The 15,277-nt window shown below is 45.1% G+C and overlaps 1 protein-coding gene across 2 annotated transcripts; it reads left to right on the forward strand.

Moving 5' to 3' along the window:
- The first annotated feature begins 786 nt into the window (after positions 1–786).
- On the forward strand, positions 787–14,470 carry LOC306927237 (nuclear factor 7, ovary-like). 2 transcript variants are annotated; one of them, XM_079506947.1, is made up of 3 exons: positions 787–926; positions 8,640–8,791; positions 10,708–14,470. In XM_079506947.1, the coding sequence occupies exon 3, from the start codon at positions 10,957–10,959 to the stop codon at positions 12,412–12,414; it is 1,458 nt and encodes a 485-aa protein (XP_079363073.1). In that variant the 5' UTR covers positions 787–926; positions 8,640–8,791; positions 10,708–10,956; the 3' UTR covers positions 12,415–14,470. The 2 variants fall into 2 exon arrangements, with proteins under 2 accessions (XP_079363073.1, XP_079363074.1); XM_079506948.1 differs by having other exon boundaries at positions 8,640–8,777.
- Positions 14,471–15,277: the final 807 nt, after the last annotated feature.

Genomic DNA, 15,277 nt, shown 5'->3' on the forward strand with positions numbered 1-15,277 from the left:
TTCCTTGGGCTGCTAGAAAGTGCTGCTGTCTGGCTGACCAGATTATTTACTGCAGAGAAATATATGGGGGAACAAATAATTTAGGTATGTTTCCCCGTCAGTTAAAGTGAAAGCCAACTAGAAGAGCCACGCCACGCCATCCATCAAACCTGGATCCGTGGAATCAAGCATGGATTTATTGGATTACTTTATTCATTGAGGTGAAACATGCGATTTAATGTCACTCCGGTGCTCCGGGTGCCTCTTTCTGTTGTATTTATTTATATATGTATGTATATATATGTCGGCTCCACTCGGATCTCAGAACCAATTTCAGAGGTTTGGGACTTGGGGTCCATTATTATTTTTAACCCGTAAAGGGCTCTGTACGTGTATAGCCTACTATTATTAGGCTACTAATTATATGTTCATTATTTATTCTGACTTCCTTAAGTGATGTTTATTCAATCCAATGTTTCATGTAGGCTAGTCCTTCTAACTTTAACGAGTAGGACATGAGCTTGAAAGTTGAATGTCCCTTATTAAATATAAATTATTACTTATATTTACAATCTAGTATTTATATCCAGCTGCTTATAGTTAGTTAGCAAATTAAATCCCGGGGAGCCAGGCGGGGGACTCATTCATTGGTTTGCTACACGAAAACTATGCAACGATGCAAACAAACTGAATGAATGAATGAATAAAGAAACAAACCAACAAATGTAAAGTGTTTTGGTTTCATGTGGGAAGAGTTTATGTCTGAATCAGCCCGGCCGGAACTAATAGTGTGGTGTGTCGGGGCAGCCAGGGGGACACAGGTAGTGGTTGCACCACAAACTTCCTGCTCGGGGAGCATAGCAGCATAGCGCGGGAAGCTGACGGTTACATAATAACAACTCTACACACTCACACACACGGTGCTGCGGGAGGCGGGACCGACTGAGGTTTGCTTGTCTTAAGTTCATACGTTTGAAGGAGAATATGATATTATTCGTTAATATTGAACTTTGTAACGACCCTCTGCGAAAGACCCGGCCGTGACGTATTGCTCCTCCAAGGGAGCTACAGCTCTCTTGGCGCGGCGTGTTGCTTCAGTTCTTCTGTTGCTTGCCTAGCCTGTAGCCCCTCTTGGGACCCCGTAAAGGTTTCTGTTGCTTGCCTAGCCTGTAGCCCCTCTTGGGACCCCGTAAAGGTTTCTGTTGCTTGCCTAGCCTGTAGCCCCTCTCGGGACCCCGTAAAGGTTCTTCTGTTGCTTGCCTAGCCTGTAGCCCCTCTCGGCACCCCCGTAATGGTTTCTGACATTTGGATGTTTATGTCTTTACGGAGGGTCCCTCCCCATCTCTAACCAAAAGCAGCTGATCTACAAGCTCACAAGCTGTCATGATGTTGTGCAGCCTATATATTTTGGTTCTTTGATTGTATATATTGCTTAAATTAGTCCTTTAATGCAGACCGATAAAAATAAGGCAACATAAACCCATAATTGAATAAGTGTGAAAAACATCATTGGTTTGTGATCAGTTTGACTGCTTAATGAACAGTAAAGACATCAGGATTAGGTTAAACCTGGCTGTTCGCCTGGTCCGGAGCAGGCTAAATCCAAAGCATTAGTTTCCATGGTAACTAATGTAGCATCACTTTCATGAAACCGAATCAACATATCCAGGTTAACTGGTTAAATTAATCTGGCAAAATTAACCAGCTTTCATGAAACCGGTTAATCGCTGATCCAGGATATAATAAGCCAGGATATCTGTTAAATCCCGGTTTAATCTCTAATCCAAGTTTCGTGGAACGGGCCCCAGGTCTGACTATAATGTCTAGTCCTTGTTGTGGTCTTCCCTTTCCATGAATCATATTTACAATCGTTTTGTTTTGAGTATACCAGACTAGTATACTAGGTTTTTGTTACGTTTTTGTTCCACGTGAGCGTTTGCTTAGTGGCAGCGGTGGCCGAACGGTTTGCGGCGCGGTCTTGATACCAGAAGGTCGCCAGTTCGTATCCCCGGACCGGTACGTTAAAATTACCACCGCTAAAGTGCCCTTGAACAAGGCATTGAACCAGTACCATGAAATGTTCTATGAGCAGGGCCTGGCTGTAAACAAGTATCTGATGCTTAGTCCAGTTACGCTGGGTAAATATAGTAACGTTGCTTTGCTTGTTAGGCACTTTTGTCAAGTCAAATCAAATCAAATCAAACTTTATTTATATAGCACATTTAAAACAACAGAAGCTGACCAAAGTGCTGTACAGGTTAAAACAAAAACAGAACATCAACAGCGCACAAACAAGTAAGGACAACATAAAACTCGTGTTTTAAGACAATCAAGTGCAATTAAGAGCCAAGGAAAAAAGGTGAGTTTTCAATAGGGATCTGAACACTTCGATGGACTGGGCAGATCGTATAGGGAAAGGTAGATTGTTCCAGAGTGCGGGGGCGGCTGATGCGAAGGCACGGTCGCCCCCTGGTTCGTTTTGTTGTTTTCAAGTACAGTTAGTAATGACCTCAGAGCCCTGGCTGGAATGTAAGGCCACAGAAGCTCTGTGAGGTATATCGTTATCCTTGTATCAAGACTATCATAGATCATTATCTACTATCATTATATCGGATCATTCGTATTTTTTACCTTCGTGTCTATGATAGTCTGCGTAGCAAAATGTTCCAAAGTGTGGGTGTTATTTGGTAGCCCCCCTAGGCCTAGACCCTTGTTTTTTTTGGGGGGTGAAAATGTATGTAGTTGTGTTGTGGCCTTGGTAAACAAGGGTCCCGACAGGGCCTAGTTAGGTAGGTAGGTGGCCCCCAGGGGCCCAGAGCTTATGGTAGCCCCAGAGCCTTAGATATAGACAGAGTTACGCAGACTCTGTTCACTTCATGGGGCTTCAGTCCAATGGCAGCTCTCCTACATAGACTTCTATTGAAACTGGGACAAGTCCTGGACAGTAGGCAGAAATGCATTGGACTCAGGCAACAGCCCAGCTTTAATGATCTTAAATCCCTTTATTTTGTTTTGTAGTAATAGTACAACATAAACATTAAAGAGACTATAGTTGTTACTGTACAATACTTTAAAACAGTTGTCATGTTGCACACACATGCTTAAAATAGCTCTTATTTGTGCCGCCCTCGTTGAAAACTGTATTTCTCCAACTCCAGCTTGTCTCAGTTCAGGCTGCCCGCTCAATCGTAACTCTTCTATTAGATGGCTCTGGGTAGCCCCTCGAGCCATGCAAGGGGGAGGGCTGGAGCCGGAGTAGAGAGGGAGAGACAGATCAATCATTTTGTTAGAGTGACCAGTCCAGAGAAGAGTTGACGGAGTTAACAGGATAACTCACCCCTTTTCTGTTTTCCTCACAGAATTCTCCCCAGTGAGGGGTGGGAGAGGCTGGACAGCAGACGGCTGGACTTTGAATTTCTCTAACTATAAACTTTCACGACAGCCGCCTAAAGTACAAATATAATTTATGAAAAGCTACTACAGTGAAGTCTGTTCACAGAAGTTGTTGTAGGCTATGTGGGAGTTGACACAGCTTGCAAATGGTGACTTTCCCGTATCTTGACTATTTGGTGTGTGTGTGTGTGTGTGTGTGTGTGTGTGTGTGTGTGTGTGTGTGTGTGTGTGTGTGTGTGTGTGTGTGTGTGTGTGTGTGTGTGTGTGTGTGTGTGTGTGTGTGTGTGTGTGTGTGTGTGTGTGTGTGTGTGTGTGTGTGTGTGGTAAAATATGGACTCAACAGTACATCACATCAATAACTAAAGAGGGTATGCGCGTGCCATCATCATCATACCTGGATGTTATGTGGGAACTCCTACTGAGTGGCAAACAACTACTTTCTGGCCTTGACAGCCCATACATCCACACAGAAAAGTCCTATCTTATTGTATTGTAAAACTCACTTTGCCACTCGATTTGCCACACACTTTATGCATGTGCATATACCCTCTATTCAGTTATTAAGGTCATGATCAGTTTAAGTTGCAGCTGTCCATTTAAAGATAGTGTCCAGTCGACTTGATGCAATCAAGATGCTATTTACATGATTGACTAGAATGTCTTGGAGGCTCTGCAGCCCCTCATGGCTATGGTTGGAGGCTCTGCAGCCCCTCATGGATATGGTTGGAGGCTCTGCAGCCCCTCATGGATATGGTTGGAGGCTCTGCAGCCCCTCATGGATATGGTTGGAGGCTCTGCAGCCCCTCATGGATATGGTTGGAGGCTCTGCAGCCCCTCATGGATATGGTTGGAGGCTCTGCAGCCCCTCATGGATATGGTTGGAGGCTCTGCAGCCCCTCATGGATATGGTTGGAGGCTCTGCAGCCCCTCATGGATATGGTTGGAGGCTCTGCAGCCCCTCATGGATATGGTTGGAGGCTCTGCAGCCCCTCATGGATATGGTTGGAGGCTCTGCAGCCCCTCATGGATATGGTTGGAGGCTCTGCAGCCCCTCGTGGATATGGTTGGAGGCTCTGCAGCCCCTCGTGGATATGGTTGGAGGCTCTGCAGCCCCTCATGGATATGGTTGGAGGCTCTGCAGCCCCTCGTGGATATGGTTGGAGGCTCTGCAGCCCCTCGTGGATATGGTTGGAGGCTCTGCAGCCCCTCATGGATATGGTTGGAGGCTCTGCAGCCCCTCATGGAGGCTCTGCAGCCCCTCATGGATATGGTTGGAGGCTCTGCAGCCCCTCATGGAGGCTCTGCAGCCCCTCATGGATATGGTTGGAGGCTCTGCAGCCCCTCATGGAGGCTCTGCAGCCCCTCATGGAGGCTCTGCAGCCCCTCATGGATATGGTCTTGGAGGCTCTGCAGCCCCTCATGGAGGCTCTGCAGCCCCTCATGGAGGCTCTGCAGCCCCTCATGGATATGGTTGGAGGCTCTGCAGCCCCTCATGGAGGCTCTGCAGCCCCTCATGGATATGGTTTTAGGACAAAAGAGAGCCTGCTGCGACAAACTGCTGTGTTTACTGTCAAGCAGTGTTGTTTTCGTCGACTAATACTATGACGAAAAATGTTCGACTACCTTTTTTTTCACGGACGAAAACTAAATGGAAACTAAATGAAAACTAAGTCATGATGACTAAAACAAGACTAAATATACTTTTGATTTTGTCAAACAAAAACTAGACTAACATGTTAGGGAGGGAAGTCCTAGTGGACAAGAGATCCAGTATAAGTCATTATGCTGAAAATAGCAGATCTACAAGCTCATCGGCTATTTTCAGCAAGTGTTACAATCAGCCATTACGATGGCATAGCCAAAATACGTTTTAGTCGACTAAATCACCTGTAGATTTAGTCGACTAAAATCTTATATTTAGTGGACTAAAACTAGACTAACACTAAAACATTCCAGGTCGTGACTAAAATGCGACTTAAATTAAAACTATTCAAGAGACCATGAGTAAAACTAAAATCTAAATTTGCTGCCAAAAACAAAACTGCTGTCAAGAGAAACTGAGCCACATCCATCCTTTGTCAAGTAAAGGATACACTGGGGTCCCCTTTAATGTCCACTCTGTTTTAACACTGGGGTTCCCTTTAATGTCCACTCTGTTTTAACTGCTAAAAGGATACACTGGGGTCCCCTTTAATGTCCACTGTTTTAACTGCTAAAAGGATACACTGGGGTCCCCTTTAATGTCAACTCTGTTTTAACACTGTGGTCACCTTTAATGTCCACTCTGTTTTAACTGCTAAAAGGATACACTGGGGTCCCCTTTAATGTCCACTCTGTTTTAACACTGGGGTTCCCTTTAATGTCCACTCTGTTTTAACTGCTAAAAGGATGCACTGGGGTCCCCTTTAATGTCCACTCTGTTTTAACACTGGGGTTCCCTTTAATGTCCACTCTGTTTTAACTGCTAAAAGGATACACTGGGGTCCCCTTTAATGTCCACTCTGTTTTAACTGCTAAAAGGATACACTGGGGTCCCCTTTAATGTCCACTCTGTTTTAACTGCTAAAATGATACATCCCCTTTAATGTCCACTGTTTTAACTGCTAAAAGGATACATCCCCTTTAATGTCCACTCTGTTTTAACACTGGGGTTCCCCTTAATGTCCACTCTGTTTTAACACTGGGGTTCTCTTTAATGTCCACTCTGTTTTAACTGCTAAAAGGATACACGGGGGTCCCCTTTAATGTCCACTCTGTTTTAACTGCTAAAAGGATACACTGGGGTCCCCTTTAATGTCCACTCTGTTTTAACTGCTAAAAGGATACACTGGGGTTCCCTTTAATGTCCACTCTGTTTTAACTGCTAAAAGGATACACTGGGGTCCCCTTTAATGTCCACTCTGTTTTAACTGCTAAAAGGACACACTGGGGTCCCCTTTAATGTCCACTCTGTTTTAACTGCTAAAAGGACACACTGGGGTCCCCTTTAATGTCCACTCTGTTTTAACTGCTAAAAGGACACACTGGGGTCCCCTTTAATGTCCACTCTGTTTTAACACTGGGGGTTCCCTTTAATGTCCACTCTGTTTTAACTGCTAAAAGGATACACTGGGTCCCCTTTAATGTCCACTCTGTTTTAACTGCTAAAAGGACACACTGGGGTCCCCTTTAATGTCCACTCTGTTTTAACACTGGGGTTCCCTTTAATGTCCACTCTGTTTTAACTGCTAAAAGGACACACTGGGTCCCCTTTAATGTCCACTCTGTTTTAACTGCTAAAAGGACACACTGGGGTCCCCTTTAATGTCCACTCTGTTTTAACACTGGGGTCCCCTTTAATGTCCACTCTGTTTGAACTGCTAAAAGGATACACTGGGGTTCCCTTTAATGTCCACTCTGTTTTAACACTGGGGTTCCCTTTAATGTCCACTCTGTTTTTAACTGCTAAAAGGACACACTGGGGTCCCCTTTAATGTTCACTCTGTTTTAACTGCTAAAAGGACACACTGGGGTCACCTTTAATGTCCACTCTGTTTTAACCCATTTTGACCTGAGATCAGATTCTACAAAATGTCTTCTACATCCTGACAGTTTTCTTAAAAGGTTATGTTTCTGTATCAGTCGTTCTTCGAATTTTCAAAAATAGCAGACCTACAAGCTCATAGCGCTATGAGCTTGTAGGTCTGCTATTTTTCAATAGCTAAAGCATAACATAATGCTAACACCCAGTGATGTAAATAGGTGTTCAATGTAATGGGTCCCGGGATGCACAGGTGGTCATTCAAATGAGTCCCAAAAAATTCTTATGAGTCCCAAAAAGAAATCACACCTGTGTGAAGTGAGTGGTGCAACTCCGTGGGGGGGGGGTTCGCGCGCGCGGGGGGGGGGGGGGGGGGGGAGTTCCAGACCCCCAGGAATGCGCCCAGGGGGCCGGGCCGGTTCCGGCGTGCCGTGCCGCGTCCGAAACGGTTGAGAAATGACAGTTACCGTGTGGCGGTCCCTCTACTGTACCCTCTACTGTACTGTACTGTCACTGTAATGTATTGGCACCCCCCGAAAGCATCATATATACAGTTAATACGTGCGTGTGTGTTTGTGTGTGCGTTAGGTTGCGCACAGATGGTGAAAAACAACCATGCTATTTTTGTGCTCATACCCAGACACACACATAGCTCCGTAAGGGAGTGGTTGCACCACTCAAAAATAATAATAAAACATTTTTTATAAAAAAAATATAAAAATATAGGCCTATACAGTATATCTTTTTATGTAGGCTAGTAGTATTAGCAAGCACAACTCAGTAAGAAATACTAATAGTGGGCAACAGTGGATTTAACATAGCTGAATATACCAACCAAAAGTTGCAGTTGCAATTATTGTACTTAGCCAAAATGCAAATAGGTTTGCCATTGTGGATGTAAAATAATTTATTTGGAAAAGTGGAACTTAGAAGTCACTTGAGTCCCTGTCTACAGGGAAGAATGGCAGCTGCAAAAAAGACAGATTCACAAGCTCTCAACGCTGCAGATGCGCCTGTCTCTGCAGCGCCGTTTACAACGTGTTGAGAGCTTGTAGATCAACGTGAACGAACCCTGACACCAGCGCTGCAAAAACAAATGCGTTGAGAACCCGCAGATGCGCCCATCTCTGCAGCGCCGTTTGCAGCGCGTTGAGAGCTTGTACATCTGTCTGTTTTTGCAGCGCTGGTGTCAGGATTCGTTCACGTTACAGGCGGACATGAAGTGAAGTTCAATCAGTGCGTTGAATCAGCAGCAGCAACAAGCTAATAGCCAACACCACCACCACCAGTCTGTTAGCATAGCTTGTTGCTAACGATTTGTCACTCAGTCTTTTTCTTTTCTCTTTTATTATTTTTCCCCCCGACTTCACGGGTCGCGCATTGGGTTGTGATGAGACCCGATGTTGCAGCCTGTGTGTGACCGAAAGAGTGCTAGACTTCCACGTAGAACAGTGTGTGACCGAAAGAGTGCTAGACTTCCACGTAGAACAGTGTGTGACCGAGAGAGTGCCATAGTCTTCCAGGATAAAGTTGCGTCCACAGGATGCAGAGGCTGTTGGTTTATTGCGTCCCATAACTATAAAGTGCGTTTTGGGACGCAAAACGCACCCTATTTACATCACTGAACACCAAAAGGGGTTCCTGCCCACAATGGGTTTCAACTGCTAAGATCATTTCAGAATTACTTTCTTAAGAGAATAAGAACAGTTATATTTATTTTCATTTTTTTTTCCTGTGTTTGATTTAGAATCCTGTTGAACACGCCAGCTGAACCTTTGCTGACCACCTGCCCTGAGACTAGGGCTGGGATCCGGAGGCGGAGGAACCGGACCCAACATCGACCAACTGGACTTGGGCTCCGTCTCATCTGGGAGCGTTGCACACGGTCAGTCAGAGCTGGTATGTGGACTTCACCTCCGCTGTGGTTCTACTGGTGGTTCTCTCTTAACGTTTTAGTTTTCAAGGCCCATTATAATTCTTGAGAGTAAGAATAGCCGCACTCTCTTGAGTTTCTTTATTTCATTTCAAACTGCTAGTTTTGAAACACTTGAGGAAGGCCTGCGTGCCGAAACGCGTTCGTTCCACTAGGTGGAGCTGCTGCTGCATGTGTGTTCATGAAATAAAGACACTCAAACTTTATACAAGAGAGTGAGGAGGATATTTCCTTTTTTCCAGCTACACTGCTACAGAGACTATGAACTTGACTCCCTGAGTAGAACGCGCCTTCACCTATAACGGTTTTGTAATTCTTGAGAGTACACATGGAACCCAAAGCACCCTTACAGGTCCATTTGTACACTCTCACAGGCGCGTAGCGTGGATTCAATGATTGACTGGGTAAATTGGGGGGGGGGGGGGGGGTAATGCATCTCCCGATAAGTGAGAGGTTTGCCGCCGTGCTAATTGTGGACCATTTCAAATAAAACATGCTGTGGTTTGCTACTAAACAGACAACATTTGCATGCCAAAGTAGGCTATCTTTGTTGTTTTTCTTGTTTTGTTCTCTCTTCGAAGTTCGACTGGGGGAGCTCTAAACCGACTGGGCCACGGCCCGTGTGGTCCAATGGACCGTACCGTACGCTGGTGCATTCTCAGATGGGGCTGTTTGAATTAGCCTAAAAATAAAATCCAGATCCAGAAAAAACATTTGTTTTTGTGAATTTTCCTATTGGGAATAAATTCCAAACCTTCAGCTCTAGGCCAAGCTTGAATTATCATCTTTCAATCTGCCAAGCTTTTGTTTCATAAAAATCCACCGTAGACATATTATGAGCTACTTTCTGTCAAGAAATTCTCTGCAGCAGATTATTTTTCTAAGTGTTGGAGTTTGGAAGCACGTGTTGAAGTCACTGAGCGGCCCTGCGTACCACCTGTTTCGCATTTGCACATAATGCAGGAGGCAGCAGCGAGGCCCGTTAATAAAAACGAGTGCTTCCAAACTCCAACACTTAGAAAAAGAATCACCTGCACAGAATTTCTTGACAGAAAGTAGCTCATAACATGTCTACGGTGGATTTCTATGAAACAAAAGATTGACAGAGGATAATTCAAGCTTGGCCTAGAGCTGCAATGTTGGTGAGTTTAACGTTGTTTAATACAAGCAGAACGCAAACGCAAATTGGATGAATGGGGAGTCAATGGAGGGTATTGCAACTCTAGACTGATCCCATTATAAAAAAATCTAGATTTACAAATTACGGCTACACTCCTCACTAGAGCTGTCACGATTACACATTTAAGTTGACAATTGTCACACAAATAATAGCGATTAATGATGTATTTATTTATTTTTGTATTTAACATTGCTTTCATTGATGTCCACTGGCCTACGCACCTGTGCATACGCCTGACTTCTAGGTGTGCGAACGTTTTCTCCTACATGTGACATTGGAAAGTTACAATTTATATTTCCATTTCTTTCTAAAAAAAAAGACAAAAAAATAGCAGCACGAAATACATGTGTATATATGTATGCACATTTTTCAACATGGAAACGATTGATGATTATGCAAAACAGAATTGTGATTATCTCAAATTAGGAGATTACGTAATAATTGTTTGTTACGTCCAACCAGGGAAACTCCCCCCTGTCAGGTGTAAAGGAGCAACTTGGACACTCAGGCATGAAGGAAGCATGAGTTCAAGTCTGTTGTTCTCCCCATGTCCCCCATATATGGGGACTAGGTTGGCGGAGGGTGTGTAGAGAGCCCAGGATCACATTAGATAATTGACACAGGGGTGAAAAATGGGTTACAAAATTGTGGGATACAAATTATTAAAAAATAATAATAATAATTGTTTGTTTGTGTGTGCAGATCAAACCCAACTTCCAGTGAGGAGGACAAGACTCCACAGCTACAGGAGGGAACACTGACCCACACTGTCAGCTACAGGAGGACAAGACTCCACAGCTACAGGAGGGAACACTGACCCACACTGTCAGTTGAATGGACTTTAACCACAGCCACCCCTTTCATTCACGGTGAAAGTAAACTTCAGGGACCATTCTAGCAGAGGGACCGTTACCACCTGAGTGTTTGTAGCGTCGCTCGGAGACTAAATAAATGGCGTCCACGTCGTCTCTCCCAGTGGAGGATCTTTCCTGTCCCGTGTGCCACGACATCTTCCTGGACCCCGTTCTCCTGTCGTGTAGCCACACCTTCTGCGAACCCTGTCTGCAGGAATGGTGGAGGCTGAAAGGAATAAGGCAATGTCCCGTTTGCAAGGACGTACATTCCATAGGCAATCTGCCCCGCAACCTGGCTCTGAGGAACCTGTGCGAGGCTTTCGTACAGGAGAGGGAGAGGGCTTCAAAACGTAAGCGAACGCCGTCGGGGTCCGAGGATCTCTGCGGCCCGCACGGCGAGAAGCTCAAACTGTTCTGTCTGGAATGTCAACAGGCGGTGTGCGTCGTGTGTCGAGATTCTAAGATACACACCGACCACCGATGCAGACCCGTCGACGAAGCCGCTCTGGATCGCAAGGAGGAAGTCCAGAAGTTACTCAAGCCTTTGCGGGAGAAACTGGAGTTGTTTCAGAGAAGTGACCGAACGGCAAACCACTTTAAGTTCCAGGCCCAGGTCACAGAGAGGCAGATTAAAGTACAGTTCAGGAAGCTTCATCGTTTTCTGGAAGATGAAGAGGAGGCCAGCCTCACTCAACTGAGGAGAGAAGAGAGGCATACGAGTCTGATGATGAAGGACAAGATTGAAGGTCTGAAAAGAGACATATCGACCATTTCACGCACAATCATTGCCACAGAGGAGCAGCTGAAAGCAGAACACGTCTCATTCCTGAAGAACTACAAGACCACCATGGAGAGAGTCCAGCTGACGCTGCCGGACCCACAGCCGGTCTCGGGACCACTGATAGACGTGGTCAAACACCTGGGCAACCTGACCTTCAGAGTCTGGAACAAGATGAAGGACATCATCACCTACAATTCGGTCATCCTGGACCCCAACACGGCCCATCCGGTGTTGTTCGTGTCTCACGATCTGACCAGCGTGAGCCCCGGAGAGGAGGGTCAGCAGCTTCCGGTCAATCCGGAGCGGTTCGACCACTACGGCTACGTCCTGGGTGCCGAGGGCTTCGACTCGGGGACTCACGGCTGGGACGTCGAGGTCGGAGACAACACGGACTGGGAAGTGGGCGTGTTGGCGGACTCCTACCGGAGGAAGGGACGCGAAGCGGGGCAGCTCTGGGGGATGGGGTTCTACGAGGGGAAATACACGGCCGTCTCCAAACCATACGGGGCGCCGGTCACCGATCTCACGCTGACGCACAGACCTCGGAGGATCAGAGTCCAGCTGGACTGGGACGAGGGAAAGCTGTCGTTCTCCGATTCCGACACCAGCGCGCTCATACACGCCTTCACGCAGCACAAGTTCACTCACACTCTCTTTCCGTACTTCAACACCGGTCATACTCTCCCTCTGAAGATATTACCTGTACCTGGGCGGCTCAGCGTCAAGGTCTTTAAGAACCAGCGAATGAGCGACGCCATTTTTTCGTGCAAATGATTGGTTTTGGTTTGTCAGGACGCGATGGGTTAGGTCGTGCACACGCCGGCGACTCACCAGACCTGGATACTGTTTACCTTTTTTTTCTTTTTTTTACGCTTGCGTTGTTGCGCCCCTCTTGAGCAGACCTGGAGAAGGAGACCTGTCGTTGATCCAGACCTGGAGAAGGAGACCTGTCGTTGATCCAGACCTGGAGAAGGAGACCTGTCGTTGATCCAGACCTGGAGAAGGAGACCTGTCGTTGATCCAGGCAACAACGCCTGCGTTCCTCGCTCACCGTTTGAAAGGCCCGTCTGTTGGATGTTTCGTGCTGGGGGGGGGCGATGATACCAGGCGACCGTTCGCTTCTTTGGCGTCGCCTTGTTCGTGCCGCGTCTCGTCCTTGCATTGCCTTTTGTATATTGTAATCGCGCCGCTCGATCTATCCAGGTTTGAATGTAGCTTTAAGACCTGAAGATATATATATATATATATATATTTGTTTCCAGTCGCTTCACTTTAGTCTGCGTCAGCCCTTCACTCCAGCTCACTTAAAGGTATATTCAGTGATTTGACTTAATCTTATTTATTTATTTTTTTCTGGATAATCCTCCCTACTATAGAGTGTGCTGACCATATATAAGGAGTTCCTCCCTGTCCCCAGTGAGCCCCTGGGGTCAAAAACCCCTAGTTTCAGTTTTGGTGGCGGGTGGCAAAGCCTTCGTCCAATCTGGATGAGAGGGGCCTTCCTCCAATCATGATCGAGTGGGGGCGGGCCTTGATGCACATGCTGTTGGCCTGTTGCACTTCCCCCCACTGTAGAGCGTGCATGTGCACATTTTGTTACCGGGGCGGACTGGGTGGTTTTCCAAATCACTCAAATCACTGAATGCTCCTTTAAGCCAAATTACAACACCCAAAATCTCGGCCACTCGGCCAATCTCACACTCTGTCACTCCAGCATGGCAAAATTGGTGACCTGCAGAAATAGGTTACCGTCTTGTGGACTTCACACAACTTACGTGGAGGTCTTTAAAAACGTGGCCTGAATACCGCTATAGGTTGAACTCTGCTAATGAACAAACTGCAACAATTTACATTAGGACACTAACATTATGTGATGTCTACACGATTGTCACATATTTCAGCAGGTCACCAATTTCACCGTAACACCACCATGCTGGAGTGAGTGAGCGAGTGGCCGAGATTTTGGGTTTTGGAATTTGGCTTTAGTCTCTTCCATGGGAGATCTGTAGCTCTCTTCTCCCTCCCTCGAGTGGTGGATTATATTATTGATATAACGGATATAAAGGTTACACAGTCATTTAACTTTGGGAGTAACCAAATGGACCCGCTCGTTCCATTTGGTACCTCGAAACACCTGTACTGCCGAGCTAGAAAACGCCAAAGACGGCTTGGTTCAATATATTTAACAAAATGCCTGCTACTATATCTTTTATGAGCAGCAAAATTACTTACGGCCAAGCTACACCAGGCTTTTCTCGCGCATTTACCCTAAACGTGTGCGTTTTTTAAAAATAGGACTGGACCTAAATTCAACCCACGCGTTTAGGGTAAACGCGCGCGAAAAGCCTGGTGTAGCCCGGCCGTAAGTCTAACTTTGCAAATGGCTTGTAATGTTTGAATGAAGCTGATGATGACGATGATAATGATAATCCTTAATATAGATATATAGATAGATTTATTTAATTTTTGGATGTGCTGCCCTTTTGGAATTCTTTCATTCCTATTTTCTGATGCTGAGGCGCAACCTCTTTTTCTCATTGATCTTGATCGTCTTTGAGGGGAATATTACTCAGTTTTACAGCGTATATGATTGAATTGAATTGTTGTGGTCAATGACAGTAACATTATTAACAAGTGTTAAAAGCGGTGTTTCTCAAACAATTTCATGGCTCAAGGACCCCCCATCTGAAGATATTGTGTGCCAGACCAGGGACCCCTGTCCCCTAGAAGAGAAGATTTATGTCAAGAAAAAAACAATTCAATATCTTTCAAAACATATTTTCTGTATTTTATTCAATAATCTGGATTAAACCTTGATGTGAACTTTGAATTCTTGCCTGATGGATTCTGTTTTGTACTGTCTTGATTGTAAATGATCGTCTCAGTTAAAGTTTAAATACTCCAGCATTTAAAGCTTCATTATGTAACTTCCCTGTTCGACCGGGATTTGTCTTTGAGTGCGTTTGCCTTCTTTCATAGTTTAGCTGGCAAAGAATTGAAGTGGCCAACTCTAGCATTGGGTTGGACTACAGCTGGCCTGGGCCCTATTTTTTGTATTTTGAAAAACATGAAATCATGAAAATAGCCGATTTACATATACAGGATATGAGCTTGTAGATTGTCCATTTTCACCATTTTAAAATGTTTTTAAAAATACTAAAAAAGGCCTAATAATAAGGGCCACATACGTTCGATTTAGGTAGGATGATTATATTTATCTGGGTTGCTTCGTCTATCATTTGTTTTTGTTAAGTCTCTTTAATATCTGTAAATAGTGTACGTTTTATATATAGGCTAAGAATGTGTTTCACTCCCATCAACTCGCACTGTGTTGCATCCAGTGACATAACAGTCCTGATCACAGTTTTATCAGGACATCAGAGACGCACAGCATTAAAGTGTTGAAGTACATCTCATCTACAGTGTAGAACATCATGTTTTATTGGACACCTTATTCATACTGGATCATTAAAGTGTTGAAGTACATCTCATCTACAGTGTAGAACATCATGTTTTATTGGACACCTTATTCATACTGGATCATTAAAGTGTTGAAGTACATCTCATCTACAGTGTAGAACATCATGTTTTATTGGACACCTTATTCATACTGGATCATTAAAGTGTTGAAGTACAT

The sequence above is a fragment of the Electrona antarctica genome, assembly GCF_951216825.1.
Source record: "Electrona antarctica genome assembly, chromosome: 7".
NCBI lineage: Eukaryota > Metazoa > Chordata > Actinopteri > Myctophiformes > Myctophidae > Electrona > Electrona antarctica.

Excerpts from the sequence above, each read along its gene's own strand:
- LOC306927237 (XM_079506947.1), top strand. The coding sequence starts at position 10,957 with ATGGCGTCCACGTCGTCTCTCCCAGTGGAGGATCTTTCCTGTCCCGTG.